Here is a 19,788-nt window from a genome sequence, read left to right on the forward strand (position 1 = left end):
AGTGGTCACTAGGGTAGGCTCTGGTAAACCCGTGATTAAGATGCTCAAGTGTTTCACACTCGCTCAAATAAAAACTATAAAGAAACAAAAAAATTAAGACAAACAATAAAGGGAAAAAGATGTGTAGGAAGAAGATGTGTAGTTCATTTCTGGTACAAAAACAAAACAAAAAAAATTCAGTAATAACACTTTGTTCTTCCTGAAATGACACAAAGCTGAGCTTAAGCGATTTTTTTTTTTAAACTTTAATTAAATAAGCTTCAACATATGTGTTCAAATGATATCTGCACACACAACCAAGAATTTGCTCTGATTACCTGCAGAAATGTATGTAAGCAGGATTCATTTTCATGCGTGATATGTTTTTTTATAATAAAAAAAAAGGATATTCTATGACAGGATTCCTGTAAAAGTACTTCACACAGACTGTGTCATCCAGTGGCTAACGGTATGTTTTTATGGTCAAGGAATCTAAATATGTAGTCAAAGTATATGTGGGACTAATATTTATGGTGGAAATCACAATATGCCAGGAATTGTTGCGCTTGGCGGAGGTCTGCGCTCTCCGAGTGCTTTCTAGTTGTTGTTATTGTCTTTATCGTTCTTTTTCATTTATTTTCTTGATTATCTTGTTGTATTGCAGTTTTTGTGAGTAGAGGCCTCGAACAGGCCCCTTACGAGTCTCTTGCCTCAACTCTGCACCTTTTTTTTTTTTATTGTTTTGTATGATCATGAAAACATATTTTACTTTGTCATTTTATTCTATTTTTTTTGGTGATTTTATATGCATGTGTGCTAAATAAATAATTCAAACTCAAATGCAGCAATCATGAGACTTAGTAACACAGTGGTTATAGACTTTTTTTGTCTTTTTTTTGCATCCCTAGGTATGTGTTCATAATAGTATGGCCCTCGGAGGACTTTATAAAAATTGAAATGGCCCTCGATATGAAAAAGGTTACCCACCCCTGCTTTATGGTGACGTTAGTTCGTAGATTTTCTGTTGTTACTTTGCTAGAATTGACTTTCGTTGCTACTTTGACTCCTTGTCTTGCACCTTTTGTTATTAATAAAGAGCCATATTCTCTACTCTGGGTCCAGGCCTCGTTGACTTCCCATAACACGTCATATTTTTGTAATTAGGTCATTGTGTTTTTAAAGCTAAAATGTTTTGTATAATGTTCTTTCTTTAAAGCTGTTCATCTACAGTGTATTCAGTGAATTTCTTTACTTAGAAAATACAATAAATATATCGAAACAATTGGCACTCTGCTTTTTGATGAATGTTCAAGTTAAAACCTGTAAATAGAAACTGATCCTTTGTTTTAATAGTGCTCACAGACTTTCACAGTGATTAAAAGAAGGGAGCATGGCAATGTAGACTTAAAGTTACACAGAAATAACTATGTGGCTGGAAAGGGATGGCGCCATCTATTGACCAGTCAACAGAAACACCTTAGAATGAAACTATATGCACAAATCCTGTAACCAGGGTGATAAATTTATGTGTGCCGATGATACTTAAATATTGAACTCTTAAGAAAATCATTGGACCCTTGTTTTGTGGTTTCAGAATATAAAATTTCTGTGAATAAATTAAGGATTTTCTAGTCCAATTTCCTTTCCTCAAACAATGTTGTTTGTGCCAAAGGTTTTTTGTTTTTTTTAACCTGAGTCTCTCTGACCCAGTGGGTATAAATAGGTGCTGGTTTATTGCGCAGTGAAAAGTTGAGTCTGAGCGAGCGAGGGGGAAACAAAGACGAGCGAAAGAGAAAATCAGGAATGAAAACAGACAGTGCTTGATGGAGATCCCAAAACATGACCTCCCATCAGAATGGGAGGAGAAATGGCGGAGAGAGAAGGAGAGGTGCAAAAAAGTGATTGAAGACAGCGAAGAAGGGCTTGAACGGGCTAACCAACAACTGAAGTGGATTGTGGCTTCCAATGATTCCAGGACAGGGCTGAGGAGTAGATTCACACAAAGGTCAGGGGTTGTTAAATCGAGTACTAGTTCAGGGGATACTGTTGAACATTTGAGCGAGGAGTCATTTGTGAATCAAGAACTTTACTGCAGTGAAAGCTACTCTAAAGACATATTCCAAGTCCTGAACGAATTCTGGAAGTCATCCATGCTCACAGACCTGACTCTGGTTGCTAATAATGACAAGAAATTCCAGGTACATTCAGTTGTCTTGGCTGCTGTTAGCACTTTCATCCAAGACTCCCTTAAAAAGCAGAGTAAGCAGAGTGATCATTCAAATGATCACATAAGAACACTGTCTCTGGGTCCTGAAGTCCATCATATTGGACTCCAGGCAGTCGTGGATTTTGCCTACACTGGATCCATATGTCCACTGACCAATAGCAGTAGGGCCCTGGTTAAGGCAACTGCTCGAGCTCTGGGTGTTTCTAGACTACTAGAACTATGCAACAAGGATGAGAAAAGAATGGGACAAGGAACTCCACAAAATGAAGAAGAAAACAAAGAGATGAAGATCACTCTTGAGTCCATCAAAGATCTGTGGTCAGAGGGAGTCGGATGTGATGTGATTCTAGAGGTGGATGGGGCTTTATTTCATGGTTAGTTCTTTAATTTTATTTGACATCTTACTAGTAGCTGTGCCACTTTTAATTTTCTTGCTTTTGAAAGTTCTACCCTGTATTTTGTAAGATTGGATTGAGTATTCCTGTGTAAAAGTGGCCAAAATAAAGCCATAATGGGAATGTGGTAACAAGGTTAGAAATCTTGTGGTCTTATGGTCAATTTCTTTTCCCTATCTCCAGTCCATAAAGTTATCCTGGCTGCAAGCAGTGACTACTTCCGTGGCATGTTCACCTGTGGAATGAGGGAATCCCGCCAGACTCAGGTTGCCCTTCACTTTCAGTTAGCTTCTGAGTTAGACGTGCTGATTGGCTGCTCCTACGATGGAATGATTCCACTTAGCTGGGACAGTGTCTTCGAGATCTCCTGTACAGCCCTCCAGCTCCAGTTCCAGCAAGCTCTCTCGCTCTGCCTCAGGTTTATGAGAGAGAATATAGAGGTGACCTCATGTCTGGACGTGGCATCTTTTGCTGAGGCTTACTGCATGTTCGAGCTCCTCGAGGAAACCAACGACTTTATACTGAGGAACTTCTTGGAGGTGTCAGAAACAGCAAAATTTCAAGATCTTACAGCAGAGAAGCTGCTGGAGCTCATTCGCCGTGATGGTCTTTGTGTACCAACGGAGTTGGCTGTATTCCGAGCCGTATACTCTTGGATCGAGACTGATCCCAAGGAGCGATTGGGACATGCTGGAGTATTGATGACTGGGGTTCGGTTTCCTCTCATGACCTTTCGAGAGTTTAGGGAGGTACGGGCCATCAACATGCGGATGGAATGCTTTGGAAACGATGAGGTGCAGGTGGAACTGTATGGTTCAGCACTCAAAGAATTTGGCTTCCAAGACAAAATTAATCGCGTCCGACACCCCAAAGATGTCCTTGCTGTGGTCGGAGGAGACCGGCTGAGCCCAGATAGAGGCCACTGCGTTGCTAGCAGGGACGTGTGGTTTGCAAATTCCTTGCACAGTTGTACAGGCTTGATGAAGGAGATGGAGTGGAAGAGATTGGGTGAGATGCCAGACAAACCAAGGTTCAGGCACGGAGTGGCAACAATGACTGGAAGGCTGTATGTGGTCGGTGGATGCTACTTCTACACCAAGGATGACATCATGAAATCTGCCTACAGGTGATCGCAACACATCTGTAAGGAGATTCATATAGTCTACTTATTTTTGTTTCCCCATTCCAGTTATGACCCTATACAGAACTGCTGGAAGAGACTGGCTGATATGCTGCAGTTTAGAAGCAACTTCTCCGTTGTGGCACATGAGGCTCGTCTATATGCCATTGGTGGAGACAAAGAAATTAACACCAACATTGACAGTGTTGAGATGTACATCCCGGAAACTGATTCCTGGAGGTAAGATAGGAGGAGCTAAGTGAATTTTATTGCATATTTTCATGACATTCTGGACTCCATCTTCTCAGCTACGTCCATCCACTGCCTGAGGTTCTCAGTGGCCATGGAGTAAACGTCACAAATGCAGGCATCTTCATCTCCGGTGGTTTCAACTCCAAGTACGAATGTTTGCCATCTGTGTTCCTCTACGATCCGACCAGAGGAGGCACTTATCTGGCAGACATGGCCAGTGACCGAGCATTGCACTGTATGGAGGCCCTTCAGGGTCGTCTTTATGTGGCTGGCGGGGTGTGCAACCTAAAGAAGTTTTACACTGACCAACAAGCCTGTGAGGTGTATGATCCCGGTGCCAACGCCTGGACTATGGTTGCATCCCTGCCTGTACCACATGTGGGTGCAGCTTCAGCAGTGCTTGAGGGGAAGATCTACATACTGGGAGGATACAGCCAGGATGGTTACACTGAGACCAGACTGATCCACCGCTTTGACCCCTGCACGCTGCGATGGCAGAACATGGGCACATTGCCTGGCGCCATCACTGATATACGAGCCTGTTTGCTCCGATTGCCGCAGCACTTAAGATTTTGACAGCTCAGTTCCAGGTTTGATTCCTTACAGGTTTTTTCTGAATGTGGTTTTGGTTCTCTGGTTTCCCCCCACAGTCCAAAGATTAGATTGCCCTTCAAGCTGAGTTAAGGCTATTCTGTGCCCTGTGATGGACTCACAGCCTGTGTTCCTTCCTCTAGCCTAGTGGTCACTAGGGTAGGCTCTGGTAAACCCGTGATTAAGATGCTCAAGTGTTTCACACTCCCTCAAATACTATATACTATAAAGAAACAAAAAAATGAAGACAAACAATAATGGAAAAAAGATGTGTAGGAAGAAGTTCATTTCTGGTACAATAACAAAACAAAAAAAAAATTCTGTAATAACACTTTCTTCTTCCTAAAATGACCCAAAGCTGAGCTTAGGTGATTTTTTTTTAACTTTATTTAACTTAATTAAATAAGCTTCAACATATGTGTTCAAATGATATCTGCACACACAACCAAGAATTTGCTCTGATTACCTGCAGAAATGTATGTAAGCAGGATTCATTTTCATGCGTGACATGTTTTTTTTGTTTTAAATTAAAAGATGGGTATTCTATGACAGGATTCCTGAAAAAGTACCAAGTAAAAGTACTTCACACAGACTGTGGCAGTAGTTTACCATTTATTGATTCCATCCCATGTGGGTTTGCTCTGGATAGACAAACAGCTGATTTGAACATACAAACACGGGAGGCAGTTCACTCGACCTGTGGTTCATCACTGACGTGTATTTAGGTCACAGAGAGAAAGGTTGTCAATGATGCCAATGATGGAGCTCCGGGCTTTGCTTTTCTTCACCTTTCTGGGATTCTTGTTTCTGAAGCCTGGCTTTGGAAATATTCACGAGTTGCTGAAAGCTCAAGAGAGATCAAGAAAGAGCTTGGAGGATAAAGTGGATCATATAGGAGCTTGTCATAAGGACGTCGAAGCTCTGAAGGAGAGGCTCAACGTCACTGTGGACGAGGTGGACAGACTGAAGAAAGACAACAAGGGTGCAAATAAATGGATAAAGAGGTTTTACATAAACTACACTCCAAAATATTGAAATCAGTCTCTTTTTTTATAAAAAAAAATGTACAGATTTGAAAACAAGACTGGAGGCCACAGAGGCGCAGATTGCTGTGCTGATCCAGCGCTGCAACACAGGTAAGATGAGCAGGAAACATTTGAGCTCTTTCTTTTTAACCACACTGGATGGATTTTTTTTTTTTTTCATATTTTTATTTCTACCTTATTACATGCAGATTTGCCCAAGATTGCTTTCTCTGCATCTTTGTCAAACTCTGGGGAGATCTACCAGGGCCCCTCCACAAATAAGACCCTGATTTACAAACGGGTCTTCTCCAATACGGGCGGAGGTTATGACCAGCACACAGGTGTCTTCTTTATCCCCACCGTCATCAAAGCTAAAAAACATATATCTGAAATGATCTACTGGAGCTGCTAGCATGTTGTCTCTGCTCTTTTCTAGGAATCTTCACAGCCCCGGTTAGCGGCCTCTATTACTTCAGCTTCAGCACGTATGGCTACAACACTCATGTGACGGGAGCCATTTTAGTAAAAAACGGCATCCTTCAAATTTCAACCTACGACTTCCCATCAAACGACGGTTCAGACAGTAGCAGTAACTCTGTTGTTCTGCAGTTGCATGCTGGCGATGCGGTTCACATGGAACTGTGGACTGATGGAAGAGTGTTTGACAACCAGAATGCACACACGACCTTCAGTGGCTTCCTTATCTTTCCTGTGCAAATATGACCCCAAAAATGATCTGATCTTTCAGATGGTTGCGCAAGCTTTTTTTTTCTTTTTTTGTTTAATGATTTAAAAGAACAGGCAGGATATAAATGGAGTTAACTGAAAATAAGTAAACCTTCTCCAGTATTAATTTCAATAAAAGAATCAATCATGTCTTTGAATACTTCCTTTCTGTAATACCACCTGTTGCCATGAGAGGCAATAGTCAGTCATTGTTGCAAGACAAGATAAAGAAGAGCAACAAACATTTAGATAGCACCTTTTAGCAGCAATTAAAATAAGCAATTAAAAATGAAAACAGGTACTTAGCGATTAATTCACACGGATACCACAGAAATATGAAGAGCCAGGAATGAGGGAAAAAACTTTAAAAAAAACTCAATCAAAACAAATCCAAATATGATACTAAAATTGCTCAAAAGACCAAAACTGCAAATGTTTTTTAAAAATAGAAATATTTGTAAGTTGAAGAATTTACATGTGGGAATATGCAGATGTTACAGAATATTAAACATTATGCTAAAGAGTTCTCTAATTTCTGTTGTGCTTTGCTCCATTTATGACTTTTGCAGTGTTTGGATTCCCGACTCCCCAGTTGACCTCATTCCTGTCATCTTTGACTGGTTCATTCGATGATCTCAGGATTACCCACCTTACAATAAACAGCTCTCTGAGTCTGTGTCTTAGGTCCTAACCTGTATAATCCTCGAAATAATGTGTTTCTGTATTCCTTATAAACGCAAATGTGGTGGCAAGCTCAGCACAGAGACTCGTATGTCATTGTTTGGGCCTGGCGTCTTGCCTGTGTTCTCCCATCTCTGTGTGGCAGGATCGTAACGATGGATGATCAGCGTGTCGCTGTAGTCCTCCTGGCTATATCCTCCGAGCAAGTAAAACTTCCCTTCCAAAACAGCACTTCCTGCTCCGACGTGCGGCACCGACAGAGATGAGAACACTGTCCAGCAGTCAGCCATGGGATCATACGACTCACAAGCTAGCAGGTCAAGAGGGGCCTGACTTTCACCCATGGTGATTCCACCTGCAACGTAGATCCGCCCCCCGAGGACCTCCATGCGGTGTTGAGCTCGACAGTTAACCATGTTTGCCAAATAAGTGCTTCCTGTCTGTGGATGATAAACAAACATGGAGGCCAGACACTGGAAGCCGTCGTTAAGGCCTCCTGAGACAAAAATCTGTCCATGTAGAATGTTTGCTGCATGTGCGCTCAGAGGAAGATCCAGGGGTGTAGTATAGCTGAAAGAGAGAAATATTTCTTTTAATTTCTAGAAATGATTTGTTTTAAATGCCTGAAATTGCCTGGGATTGCTCTTTAAACAAATATTGAAAAATAAATATCTTTTCCAACGCACCTCCAAGAGTTTGCAAAGGGGCAGTATCGTTCCACACTCTCAATATTGTTGGGGTCGCAATGTCCTCCAATGGCATATATCTTTCCATCTAACACAACCGTAGAGAAAGAACATCTCTTTTCCTGCATTTCGGGTAAGATATTCCAGCTGTTCTGAAGGGGGTCATACCTGAACATGGAGTAAAGTAGGTTCTGTGATTCTAAAATGTGCTGGTTGAATTGCAAACAAGTTTTCTCTCAGTCACCTGTAAACAGAATTCAGCGTGTCATAAGTGCCGTAATACTTCTTCCCTCCAAACACGTAGAGCTCTCCTTTGAGAACAGCCACCTCGTGGCGGAACCTTCCTTGATCTGGCATCTCCACTAGTCTTCTCCACTCTGTGGCTTTTCTTATACCTGTATGCTGTCTTATGGAATTTGCAAACCAGAGCTCTCTGGAGATCCTGCGGCTGCCCAAGTCATCAAAAGTCTGGTCACCTCCAATCACAACGAGGCTCTCTTTGGGCAAATATGTGCGATATTGGCTCTGTGGTCCCGCTTCATTGCCGCAGAAGTCCTCAAAGATAACTTCATAGAGCTCTTCCAGGCCATGATCGGACCACATCTTTAAAGATTGGACCTCCTTAAATTCCTTATACGTCATTAAGGGAAAATGGATTGTTTTCATAAGTTCTTTAGTGAGCTCTATCCTTTTCTTTGGCTTTGCTTGGATCCACGCCACCACTGCCTTGAATACAACGAGTTCAGAGGAAACACAAAGTGAGTGACTGTGTAGGTATCTCAGGAGCTGTGCAGCTGGCAGGTCTTTGAACTTTGAGGTCGATGCCACGTTTTGGAATTGCCGTAAGACGTAATCATGTGAGACGTCGAGAAGCTCTGCCAGTGCGTAGGCCTCGGCAAAAGATGCCACATCAAGGCAGAAATAGGGATTTATTTCCCGTTGCATGAACTCAAGGCACAAGTGTAGAGCAGGTTGGTGTTGGAGCTGGAGAGCAGTGCTGGTAATCTCGAAGACACAGCTCCAGCTGAGGGGAAGAGCCCCACTATAGGAGCAGTTAATTAGAGCCTCCAATTCAGAAGCCAAAAGGGAGGGAAGGGTTACATGAGTCTGGCGGCACTCCCTCATTCCTGATGTGAACATGCAGCGGAAGTAGTCACTACATGCTGCTAGGATGACTCTGTGGGCTGAAGAGACTGGGTTAGAGAAAAATACCAATATATTGGAGACTGGCGTCTACAAAAATCCCTTAGCAACAACTTTGCATCCTACTCACCATGAAGTGATCCCCCGATTGCCTCCAGGATGACATCACACCCAACTTTTTCCATCCACATCTTTTTGATAGCCTGGAGTGTGATTTGGTGTTCAGCCTGGACACTTTCCCTCTTTTGCCAATCTCCAGTTTTCGCAGACTTTTCCTCTTCCGCTGTGCACAGTTCTGTTACCCTGCAGGCTCCTAGAATTCCAGCTGTGGTCTTGATCTGATGCACAGTGTCCTCATTCAGACACGATATGAAGCCATTGTAGGCAAACTCCACAAGGGCCTCTAATCCAACGCCGTCCACCTCTGGACCCAGACAGATGTGGATTCTGTTGTTCTCCATGGCTCTTTCTCTCAAATTGTCGCAGATATGTGGGCTGACCGCGGCCAGGACTGGGGCATGTACCTGAAAATTCCTGCCATCTGCCGTGCTCAAGCTCAGATCGGTGAAAAGCAAAGCATCTCTGAAGTCCTTCAAGATGGCAAATATTTCACACAGATAACCCTCCTTGCAGTAAGTCTTCAGAACATCTTCATCAAAAATATTGCAATCGCCTGCATCCTCTTCGCATGACTCCTCCTCTTCCTCTAGATCTTGGAGGTCAACCGTTGGAGATCCTGCTATAATTTCTGCCTCGTCTGTGAACTTGTGTTGTTCTTCTACGAGGCTATTTTCATTGTTCTGCTGATTTGGAATCTGAGCAGCTTGTTCTTCCTCATCTATTGTATCTCTGTAACAATCTTCCTCTTCATTGTCATATTCCAACAACTTGACAGTCACTTCAACTTCATCCATTTTATTCCCCTTCTCATCCCGGTCGACCAGCTTATTTTCTTGAATTTTTTCCAGTTCTTGCTCCTCTTCATTAGCATGAACCTCACCGTACATCATCTCCACCTCATTTTCTACTTCAGTTTCCTCATCTTCCTCCAGTACTTGAGGATCTTTGTGATCATTCTGCAGCAGTTCTACCACACATGACTGAGGTTCTACTACTCTGTTCCCCTCTTCTATCTGGTCTTGTGGTCTTTCCTGGTCCTGCTCTGCCATATCAGGCTCCCCCGATTGTCCTGCTTCATCGTGCTCCTCTTCATCATCCAATTCCCCTTCCTCATCATCATTTTCTACTGTTTTTATCAACATTCCCTCTACCTTTACATCCATCAACCTCTCATTCTTCTCTTCCTCTATGAACTGAGCCTCAATTACATTGCTCTCATCCTCACCTTCCTCCCATTCGATGACCTCTCCCTCTTCTTTACTCCCCTTGACTTTCATCCACACATCATTTTCCCCTCTTTCCATAGCTTCCTCTTTCCTTTCATCTTCCTCACATCCAGTAGCCTCTTCTTCCTCTTCCTCCTCTTCCTCATTATCGCTCACCTCCAGGTTGGCCCAGTAGCTCACCTTCTCTGTCCATCTTGTCCTCCTCTTCTCCTCCATTTCTCTCTTCCATTTCTCCCACTCCTCCTTCAGGCAGGGTTCGGCAACAGCCATACCATCCAGATCTGTCCTAACACTTAAAAAAAAAAAAACTAAGAGAGCTAAATCCGGGAATAATCCACTTTTTTATGGGGGAGGGAGAGTTTCCGGATTTGCTGCCAGCAGACACCAGCTGTGTGAACTGTCTGCCTCTCCTCCTGTGTGAGCGCGATGTTAAAGCCTGTCGCTAAACACTGGCTATTTACAGTGGGCCGTGCACAACGTGTACAACCCTGAAATATTACACTCACGCAACATACAATCGGGTTGTGATGGTTGAGTTCATGAACAAAACCTATGGAAATAGCATTTTTATCAGTCGAATTAGTTTATTTTGTTTTTCTAGTCACTTTATTGTGAAATTTTTACTGTACTTAAAAGTTGTAAAGGTACAAAAACAGTACCATTTAAGTACTCATATGTTGAGATTTCTCTCCGCATGAATGGTTTTTAGTCTTTAAAAGTAATGCAAACAATTTATTCATCAGAAACCACATAAATGTTGCATAAACTGCAAACTATAAAGTTAAATTATTTCTGTGGAGCTAAAAAAAGAAGGAAAAACATCGACTCAAATATCTGAAAACTTAGTTATGATACTTGCGTAATTACACTAGATAAATTCCATCACTGTCATCCGCTAATAAACAAGAAACAAACAAGCCGGTGATCTAGACCTGGAGACATCCATGTCTCTGAACCAAGTCGCCTCAGATACCTTGGCATCTTTATTCTGGACCATATGACTGCGGGATCAGTATTAAATGCCTCCAGGGTCACATTGCTCTTCCGCAGCCAAAACCATGGAATCTGGGTCAAGGATCGGGAGGCGCGAGGGGAAGAAGAAGGCTGAGGGGAGCAACTAAACAACAGCATTAGCACCTGTCGTCTTTTGTGTTGACAGAAAACCTTGTCTTGACCCTGGGGGACACAGCTCTGCACAGACCTTTGCACAGTTTTAGCTGGAGATGAGGTAAAGTGGCCTAATATTACTTTATGCTAAGTCCTTTAGTTACATCTATAATAATGGATGCATTCATTCATTGGTTTCTAGAAAATATTTACCCATTGTAGTGGATGGTGAAGCAGAAACAGCGTCAGCCCTAACTTTGATAATTTTAATGTAAAAGCAGTAAAAGTTAACATACTTTTGCAGTACATTTGTTGTTGTGTTTATAGATGCAAAATGTCATGATCTCCCTCCAATGATGCAGCCCCTCACCCCCTGGTGGTAGGTTTTAGTAAATAAGATAACCCACAACAGTTAATCCAAACAAAAAAAAAATTATATTCTTCTTGCATATGTAAGTTTTTTTTAAAACAAATGTTTCTGTCATTTAAATTATGAGCATCCCAACCTACCCCCCAAACCCCAAATTCACTAATTATACTACTTAAAAAAAAAAAATCTTTAACATTAAATATCTTTCCGGTATCAATCTGGTAAGATCTGGTAAGGTTTCTGTTCATATAAAGTACTCGCTGGATCCAAGTTTCCCACTTCCCTCATGGTGAGCTAGCCTTCTGAACACTCAGGAACAAAAAAACAATACCCTTTGATTTAATCAGCACTTTGAAGTTGAAGTGCTCTGAGTGGGCGAGCTGGAAATGAAGCTGGTGGGCAACAAAACAAACTCCTACCCGAGCACACAGTGACTCTGCTTTTTTTACTGTCGGCATTATAAAACAAACCCACGGTAGACACTCACATGAATCAGTCCATTATCACTAATAAATTAATTAAAATCCGTCTCCTACTGGAAAATTGCTCATTTTTACCATTGTGTTGAAAAGCCGACAAGTTGCTATCATTTACAGTTTTGACAATGTTACATGCTGTTATTGCAGCAGCTACAGCGAGTCTTGCTCTGTAAAAACTCCGATAGTTACCGTGGCAACTGGGAGAGGGGGAGAGAATGAAGAGCACGAGCTTCGTTATGGGACACCAGCCCTCAGGCACTCTTCTCAACACGGCCGGGACAAAAGGCTCCGCTGCATGTTTTCTGCAGTTATCAGGAACCTTCACTGCTGACGAAGTGATCAAGAAAGCACTTCAACTAACTTTAATTTTGTGTGTGAGATTTGGTGGCAATACAAAATGCAAAAACTGAGCGCTGGAGATCCTACCGTGCATGATGGGCACTGAATAGTATGCTAACATTGCTAAACACGAGCAAAAGTATCTCGCTATATACGATATTCCATTTCTGACAACCTGAAAGGAATTAACACAATAAATCGCCTTTCTTCTCAAAATACAATCTAATTTTATTGAATTTCTAGTGCCTCGTGAAACGTAGAGGTGAATGTACAGTACACATGGGAATAAATACACAGTAAGATTTAAACAGAGGCAACACATCAGGCTGGAAGAGATAAGAAACATTCAAATAAATACAAAAACATCAGACATGAACAAAAACACAAAACTAGTTTGTTTTATACTTTCCAGTTGCAGGATTGTCAAGTGGAATAACTTAATAACTTCTAAATATAAACACATTAATGTTTTTTTAAACACGACAGTAAAGTCTGGACAGCAAGGCCATGTTCAAATGACTTGGACACAATGTAATAACACAATGTAATAACACTAAAGCTCATCAGAGTTTGAGGTCAGTTTATTGGACTAAACGGGAGAGAAATTAGTCGTCGGCGAATAAAATCACATGCGGCATCAGAACAGGTGAACTGTGGATCATACGTGACGGGAGCTGGATCAGTTCTCAACTGCTATTGCTATTAAATGAGGCCGTGATCTATTTTAGAAGTCCCTGCACTCTAGAAAGTGTATTCCTCACAAGGAAATGAAAGGGGGGCCTGAAGAAAGTGGCCGCAGTGCCGAAGAAACCGGAGACAGTCCTTGAGACGCTGCCGGGAGGGGGGGGGGCAGTAGAATTGCATAGTTCAGCAGCATCATCATTGTTAATGTTTCTCATTCTGAGCGTACCTGCCCTGAAAGCGCCCCCGGCGCGTCACTCCCGGGGCTCGCTAGTCTGTGGAGCGAGACGAGAGGGCTATATTTATCGCTGAGGGGGTGAGAAAGTGAGAGGAAAGGTGAGATTTCATGAGGCAAATCCAAGTGTCGAGTTGATGCACTTGGCATTTTTGGCTGAAAGTGCGATGCAAACGCAGCCTGTGAGCCCATTTTAACACCCGAAAACTGTCCCTGAAATGGGTTTAAAATACTTGAAAATTAGTCATCTGTGTAGAAATGAAGAGGAAGTCATCAGACTGGATAAAGATGAGCAATCAAGTGCGCCAGCAAGTGAACAACACCGAATGTTTGTGTCCATTTGTGCTTTTAGTGGTAAATCTGACTATTCTCTAGGGTATAAAGGAGCAGCATGTACGTTTATGGCCAAAGCTGGTAATGTGCCATAATCACAATAAAAATACCGAGGAGTGTGGTATCCCTCCGCCTACCCCCAGAATAGAGGTTGCCAGTAAGGTTGCAGGATCCAGCAAGAGCAGCTGCACTTGACTGATATACTATCTCAATTACGTTTCATATTGCCATAATGGCCATGGCAATGTTGGAACATTACCCACAGCCTATTAGCATTATGCCAGAGAAATGGGTTCTGCTAATGCATTGCTCATGTTAGCAATGACTAGTCGCCCCTTTTTATTTCTCAAACAAATTATGGCCAAGACAATCTGACAACCCACCTGCATATGTGCGAGTGAATGAACACGCAAAATGTTGTTTGCGCAGAAAATATTCCAAATGTCCGTGCATGCATAATGTTGAAATAGGTTCGCCAAACTTAGCTGAAGCTTAACCGTCCAGGTCTGCTTGCAGGTCAGTGAAATATTAGCAAAATGTAGCGCAGATCGAACTACTGTAGGAATCAGGGTGGATCAGGCCGTTTTATGATTACATACATTTCTTACACACTGCTCCTTTAAGTAAAGAGAGACCACATGGATGAGATGCCCAGACTGCCTTCTGGTTGTAGGCTGCAGTAAAGGAATAAGCCACGCCTTCCTTGGGGCGAGGTGAGGTTGTCAGCTCAGGCCCTGGCCCATGGTAGAAAGAAAGAAACGATAACGATGATGAGCGAGAGGGAGAGCGGCAGCGAGACGAGGAGGACAAAGGGAAGAGAGAGGGAAGGTGACCACAAAGTTGTCAGCAGTCTGGAGCTCCGGGACGCCGCAAATGGACTATTTTGCTTCTCCACATTGGTTTGACAGATGACCAGTGGCCTGACCTGCGATATGCTCTCCTGGGAAATGAAGAAAGAAAATCAGAGTTTGATTTAGCTTTGTCGAGCTAAAGCAAACTGTAGTACCTCCAGTATGGTCCTGCTGCGGGTTCTGTCGGGACTCAGCCTGAGGTTCCAGCGATGTGATCTGTGGCTTCGCCCGCCGTCGTCTTCACTCTCCGTGGTGTCCTGCCTTGAAACGCGTGGCCGCTTGCGTCTGCGTGAGCTAATCCGCTGGAGCGACCCCGGCTCCTGGAGTCTGAAAGGACGTAAAAGCCGGTCAGGCGACAGCGGAGTGAGAATAAACAGCGGACACGTGCGGCGAGACATCCAACCTGCAATCTGTATCCTCGATGTCGGCATCGGCGTCACTTTCCCCCTGAGGGTCAGACAACAGACACTCCTCCTGTGAACAAAAGTGAATTTACAAAGAGATATGAATCATCATCGACAAAAAAAATACTCTCTTCTCACTTAACCACTTTACATGAGTCACCCAACACCTTTACGAATGACGAATAAACTTAATCTAAATTCAAACTCGCACTCTGATGTCCACCATCTGAACTATTGTAAAAGTTATTACATCAAAAAATTCCAACTTAAAGCTCCCGATAGGGGAAAATGTATTAAGCAGCTTAGAACTGTTAATCTGCTAACATCAGCTTTTAAAAAAAAATAAAAATACAAGAGCTAATTAAACTATATTAGCCTAATGCTAAGAGTGGGGAAAAAAGAAGGTGACCTTGGACAGTCAGGGGCCCAAGCATGTACTGGCCAAAGCTAAGCCCTAGCTGTACCTTTATCATTCATGAAACTGTCCTTAAAATCTCAAAGCTCTATCTTTAAAAACTACATCGACAACTTTTTGCAAGTACTTTGTCCACCTTTAATGCTCTAAAATATTCCTGGTATCCTTACGTTCTCTGGAAACACCCTGCAATGACACCAAATCTGGAATGACCGTCCAGTTTTGGACCTGCAGACCCATGACTCTCACCTCAGTACCGTATCCCTCCGAGTATCTGGTTACCATCACTCTGCTCTTTCCACAGTGGTGACACAGCAGCGTGTCCTAAGAGGACAGACTGCTTAGTTATTGAATTAAATAAACTGACAAACCATTAATTAAAACAAACAGACGGAGGGCAGGGGGCACTTAGTTGGCAGCAGAGGCACCCATGGGGGGTACTTACCGGTGTGAGGGTGTGCGCTTCTGAATATAGTGTACAGGGACCGGTGTTGCACAGACACACTGCATCCACCTCTCTGCAGCTCGCCTCCATCTGAGACAGTGAGACAGAGAGGACGGGTGTTTGGGACGCTTTCATCCGCAGCCAGCAGCTTATCCACATCAGTGAAGCACGTTAATTTGTCACGGAGGGAAACTTTTCATTTCATGCACCGCTGTCGGAGGCTCACGTATTATGTTTTGACCTTTCACACCTACTTGCAGCCGAAAGTGCTGAAAGCGGAGCATGGTTAAGTTGCGAGGGCTGATAAATCCCCGTGATTCACTCAAATGAGTAAACAGCATCAGAGCTATAATTAAAGAGGTGGTGGCATACTGTCAAACCAACTCAAACCGCCTGGGGAAAAAAGCAAAATGTGCACGCCACTAATGACTCCTGGGAGTTCACAGGTAACCCTCACCTCACAGTCATTATCAGATGTCTCTCCAGAGGAAAAGAGGCCGTGCGAATCTGACTCCCTTCGCAGCATGACCTCTGACCTGGCTCACATAGACCTGAGGAACATAGATTTATACTCTGCATTTATCACAGCAAAGAATTCAGTCGCTGCGTTGCCACTTTGGAAATTGCTATATGCTGGGGCCAGAAGAAAAGAAGAAAAATTTGAGCAAGACTTTATGCCTTTTTGAAATTATTAGTGAATTACATCGCTTTAAGGTGTTACGCTGTTGTTACACCATGGTACTCATGTACCATGTAACCATTAGCATAGCATTGCAAACAGCACCATACTGTACCAATATTATCACTGGATATGAGCCCGACACTTTATCCAACTTTTTATTCATTCATTTTAATGTCTACATACTGTTCACTAATATTAAGTGCATACACTGACTATTATAATGGTAATTTCAATTTGTGCAGAGAGCTTTTTAGTCACAAGTATTAGCTAATGACAGGGACAGAAAGGTCAGATCACTGTACCATTCATATTGATTGATTATAATCAGCTGGTTACATTGAAATCAGAGTAAACTTTTTTAAAAATGTGCTGTGACTCAATTTGTAATGTTACAGTGGTGTACAGATGTTTATTTATGAGAGATTTATCATTGGAGCACCTCACTACAACATCTGCACAACCATTACGTAATAGGTTACGACAGTCACTGTTGTAACCGGACAACTTTCCAAATAAACAGGAAAAAAGATGCCGCCGCCGGCTGGGAACAAACATTTAAAATACCCTTCAGAGGAACGGACGTGGGGGAAGAGGCAGTTATGATACATTTTAAAGGTTGATAAATCAGTGTCGCATCGGTACCTTAAACGCATCCTATCGGCGAACATGGAACTGCGCCATTAAGTATTTCCGTGTTCACAGGATGTTGAGGAGAACGTGACGGCGCTCAGCATCGTGGCGCGGGGAAGCCATCAGCTCGCGCTGCTTGTGAGTGTTTGACATTGTGGCAAATCCTCCGCGTGATGTCATCCCGGCCGTGCGCGCGCTCAAAGGACGCTGACTAGTCCCAAAACAGTGCAGGAACGCGGAAGGCACGAGGGAGAGATTCCGGTTGGGAATTTCAAATTAAAGGTTTGCGTAAAGAATAATTCTATCAGACTTCCGGTTTGATGGAATTCATTCCATTATTATTATTATTATTATTATTATTATTATTGTTGTTGTTGTTGTTGTTGTTAGGGTTGTTAACAAACAACCTTTAAAAAATATTACAATCTTTTTCTAAATAGGTCCACATACATAGATGTTTTGTTAAAATATGAGTTCTCTTTACATGAAAAAAGGTATTGCTCCTTTCACAACTAATTACATCTATTTTTTTTGTCCTGAGCCCTATTCGACTCCAAAAACAGTACATCTTATAGGAATGAAATTAAATGGCTCTTTAAGTATCTCAAATAATGTCTCTCATTGTCCTGTAAGTACCTAACTGGAGCCTATTTTGTCCTAACAACTTCTTGAGTTCCACTAACTGAGATAAAATGTAATTAGAGGGGAGGCAAAATCTTTGGGGCACGAACGCTATTATCAAGGCATGTTGACCATGACCCCTGTGAGCATAAATTGTCCACCATATTTAGATCCCTGAACCCGAAGCAGGGTATTTACTACTGCACACAATTTAAACAAATGTGAAGGAACAAATACTAGAAAAAATATTGGAAAATAAATAAGTTCCACAACACCAATGCAACCACCAAAGCAATGGCTGCAAGAAGGACGTGTCCGGATTTGGATATGCTGTGATGTGAAATGTTGCGTGGAATCAAATACAAATGCAAGCTCCGCTTTTATTTGGTCGTGGAAGAGAGAGGGAGGCCTGAGAGGAGGGAAGTAACAGATCTTCAGTGGCAGATAAAGAGGTTTGTATATACACAAGTGGCAATATAAACAAGAGATGCAGGCCGATAAGGAAATTAAGGGAAAGGGTGCAACTTAAATACACCAAGACTAATGCACTAACGGACCAATGGTAGCCCTCTCTGTCCGACATGCCCTCTGAAACGCTCATTTGCTGTTACTTGAGATGGAAATCAAGAGACGACTGCAGAAGCCGTTAAGTTTGTAGAGACAACATAAAGTTTCTTAAAGTCAGAATTGGATATACTCTACCTTTCAGTGCTGGCTGGAATTCTGGAGTTCGCAGCTTTCGCATGCATGCACGGAATCATTGGACCTCTGGAACAGATCATCTGACTACACTGGTCACGGAGATCAAAATAGCAGTTAAACAGAGGTGGTTTACCTTTTGTGATGTTAAGACGAAGAGAAACATGGAATTAATCCAAGGATGAAAATGATATTCTGAAAAGAAAAATGAAGGAGTCAGAGCAAATCAAAGAGAATCTCCTGATATGGGAATGGGACCAATCTTGGGCAACATTCCTAAAACCTGTGGAATGTCTTTGCCTTAACACTTTGGATTTCTCAGACCTCAAGGATGAGGAAGACCACACAGAGGATGAGCAAGCCATTTCAACCACTGTCTCGTGTCTGAAAGGCCCTCCTGTGCCACCGCCTCTCCCTCCACCACTTTTGCCCTTGACCCCCCAAGCAGGTGGGACAGTCAAAAGCCACACCTTGAAGCTTCACTGGAGAGAACTACAGACTTTATCACCCCTTCCCCGAATGACCCGCTTTGGGAATCAAACTATTTGGTCTGGTCTGGAGCCAGTCCACTTGGACACAAAGCAGCTAGAGTGTCTGTTTAAATCAAAGAGCAGCAAATTTAATATTGTTTCTGGAAAGCAGGTAAGAAATGTCAACAGATTGCCTTCATTGTGCAGCACCCTTTCTTTCAGATGCAATTGTCAATATTAATTTTGCAGTACACCAGGCCATGATAAATAGCTGATCATGCTCTCCATCACCCAACACAGAAACCACTGTCAGTGTCTGTGTTGGGGATGAAGAGAAGTCATATCATCACCATCACCCTGAGCAGCCTGCCGTCTCCCCACCTCCTCCCGCCTGCTATCTATAGCATGGATACCACTGTGCTGGACAGAGAGGATATTCAGGTATGGAAAACAGAAAGACATAAGTCAAATCCAGTTACATGTATTCTTGCTGACTTTGTTCTTTCATCACATTCCCTTCAAAAACAGCGACTACAGGTTATAATGCCAACAGATGAGGAGCTGTGTCTGATCAAGGAAGCCAAGTCCAAGAACCCCCACTGCCCTCTGGCTCCAGCCGAGCTCTGCCTGTTGACTCTGGGGCAAATCTCCTACCTGAGCTCCAGGCTTCAGTTGTGGGCCTTTGCACTTGATTACGACTCCTTGGAAAGGGTATTGAGCTACACAACAATGTCCCAGATTTACATAAAAATGGATTTGGTTGCTTACTTCTACTATCCATGTGCTCCGGCCGTACCCTCCATCTTGACAGGAGATCGCAGAGCCTCTCTTTCATCTTAAGTTGGCAATGGAGCAG

The 19,788-nt window shown here is 42.8% G+C and overlaps 4 protein-coding genes across 7 annotated transcripts; 2 read left to right on the forward strand and 2 right to left on the reverse strand.

The window, feature by feature from the left end:
* The first annotated feature begins 1,707 nt into the window (after positions 1–1,707).
* On the forward strand, positions 1,708–5,109 carry LOC101070788 (kelch-like protein 33). Of its 2 annotated transcripts, XM_029840740.1 has the most exons (5): positions 1,719–1,868; positions 1,949–2,580; positions 2,785–3,727; positions 3,791–3,961; positions 4,030–5,109. In XM_029840740.1, exons 1-5 carry the CDS (start codon positions 1,819–1,821, stop codon positions 4,547–4,549), a joined length of 2,316 nt encoding a protein of 771 aa, XP_029696600.1. In that variant the 5' UTR covers positions 1,719–1,818; the 3' UTR covers positions 4,550–5,109. The 2 variants fall into 2 exon arrangements, with proteins under 2 accessions (XP_003977890.2, XP_029696600.1); XM_003977841.2 differs by having other exon boundaries at positions 1,708–2,580.
* Positions 5,110–5,248: 139 nt separating this feature from the next.
* On the forward strand, positions 5,249–6,465 carry LOC105418722 (cerebellin-2-like). The gene is made up of 4 exons (XM_011619052.2): positions 5,249–5,546; positions 5,635–5,700; positions 5,799–5,930; positions 6,026–6,465. The coding sequence occupies exons 1-4, from the start codon at positions 5,312–5,314 to the stop codon at positions 6,310–6,312; spliced, it is 720 nt and encodes a 239-aa protein (XP_011617354.2). The 5' UTR covers positions 5,249–5,311; the 3' UTR covers positions 6,313–6,465.
* Positions 6,370–10,576, reverse strand: LOC105418730 (kelch-like protein 13). Of its 2 annotated transcripts, none has more exons than XM_011619081.2 (4): positions 8,956–10,576; positions 7,927–8,866; positions 7,683–7,850; positions 6,370–7,566 (listed from the first exon to the last, which is right to left on the reverse strand). In XM_011619081.2, exons 1-4 carry the CDS (start codon positions 10,439–10,441, stop codon positions 7,044–7,046), a joined length of 3,117 nt encoding a protein of 1,038 aa, XP_011617383.2. In that variant the 5' UTR covers positions 10,442–10,576; the 3' UTR covers positions 6,370–7,043. The 2 variants fall into 2 exon arrangements, with proteins under 2 accessions (XP_011617383.2, XP_029696599.1); XM_029840739.1 differs by having other exon boundaries at positions 7,927–8,875.
* A 2,097-nt stretch (positions 10,577–12,673) lies between these two features.
* Positions 12,674–17,376, reverse strand: LOC105418723 (uncharacterized). 2 transcript variants are annotated; one of them, XM_011619053.2, is made up of 7 exons: positions 17,155–17,376; positions 16,288–16,381; positions 15,831–15,920; positions 15,635–15,709; positions 14,970–15,040; positions 14,722–14,893; positions 12,674–14,655 (listed from the first exon to the last, which is right to left on the reverse strand). In XM_011619053.2, exons 2-7 carry the CDS (start codon positions 16,354–16,356, stop codon positions 14,443–14,445), a joined length of 690 nt encoding a protein of 229 aa, XP_011617355.1. In that variant the 5' UTR covers positions 16,357–16,381; positions 17,155–17,376; the 3' UTR covers positions 12,674–14,442. The 2 variants fall into 2 exon arrangements, with proteins under 2 accessions (XP_011617355.1, XP_011617356.1); XM_011619054.2 differs by lacking the exon at positions 16,288–16,381 and having other exon boundaries at positions 17,155–17,375.
* Positions 17,377–19,788: the final 2,412 nt, after the last annotated feature.

Source organism: Takifugu rubripes, chromosome 8, assembly GCF_901000725.2.
Source record: "Takifugu rubripes chromosome 8, fTakRub1.2, whole genome shotgun sequence".
Lineage (NCBI taxonomy): Eukaryota > Metazoa > Chordata > Actinopteri > Tetraodontiformes > Tetraodontidae > Takifugu > Takifugu rubripes.

What these genes read in the sequence shown, in the direction of transcription:
- LOC105418723 (XM_011619053.2), bottom strand. Translation starts at nt 16,356, where the DNA reads ATGCTGCGAAGGGAGTCAGATTCGCACGGCCTCTTTTCCTCTGGAGAG. An exon ending in CATCTGATAATGACTGTGAG is followed by an intron (nt 15,921 to 16,287) that starts GTGAGGGTTACC and finishes TCACTGTCTCAG; the next exon opens with ATGGAGGCGAGCTGCAGAGA. An exon ending in CGGAGGGATACGGTACTGAG is followed by an intron (nt 15,041 to 15,634) that starts GTGAGAGTCATG and finishes TTTTGTTCACAG; the next exon opens with GAGGAGTGTCTGTTGTCTGA.
- LOC105418730 (XM_029840739.1), bottom strand. Translation starts at nt 10,441, where the DNA reads ATGGCTGTTGCCGAACCCTGCCTGAAGGAGGAGTGGGAGAAATGGAAG. An exon ending in AATCGGGGGATCACTTCATG is followed by an intron (nt 8,876 to 8,955) that starts GTGAGTAGGATG and finishes TCTCTAACCCAG; the next exon opens with TCTCTTCAGCCCACAGAGTC. An exon ending in CCCTTTGCAAACTCTTGGAG is followed by an intron (nt 7,567 to 7,682) that starts GTGCGTTGGAAA and finishes TCTCTCTTTCAG; the next exon opens with CTATACTACACCCCTGGATC.
- LOC105418722 (XM_011619052.2), top strand. Translation starts at nt 5,312, where the DNA reads ATGATGCCAATGATGGAGCTCCGGGCTTTGCTTTTCTTCACCTTTCTG. An exon ending in ACTGAAGAAAGACAACAAGG is followed by an intron (nt 5,547 to 5,634) that starts GTGCAAATAAAT and finishes AAAAATGTACAG; the next exon opens with ATTTGAAAACAAGACTGGAG. An exon ending in GATCCAGCGCTGCAACACAG is followed by an intron (nt 5,701 to 5,798) that starts GTAAGATGAGCA and finishes TATTACATGCAG; the next exon opens with ATTTGCCCAAGATTGCTTTC.
- LOC101070788 (XM_003977841.2), top strand. Translation starts at nt 1,803, where the DNA reads ATGGAGATCCCAAAACATGACCTCCCATCAGAATGGGAGGAGAAATGG. An exon ending in GGATGGGGCTTTATTTCATG is followed by an intron (nt 2,581 to 2,784) that starts GTTAGTTCTTTA and finishes CCCTATCTCCAG; the next exon opens with TCCATAAAGTTATCCTGGCT. An exon ending in CCGGAAACTGATTCCTGGAG is followed by an intron (nt 3,962 to 4,029) that starts GTAAGATAGGAG and finishes CCATCTTCTCAG; the next exon opens with CTACGTCCATCCACTGCCTG.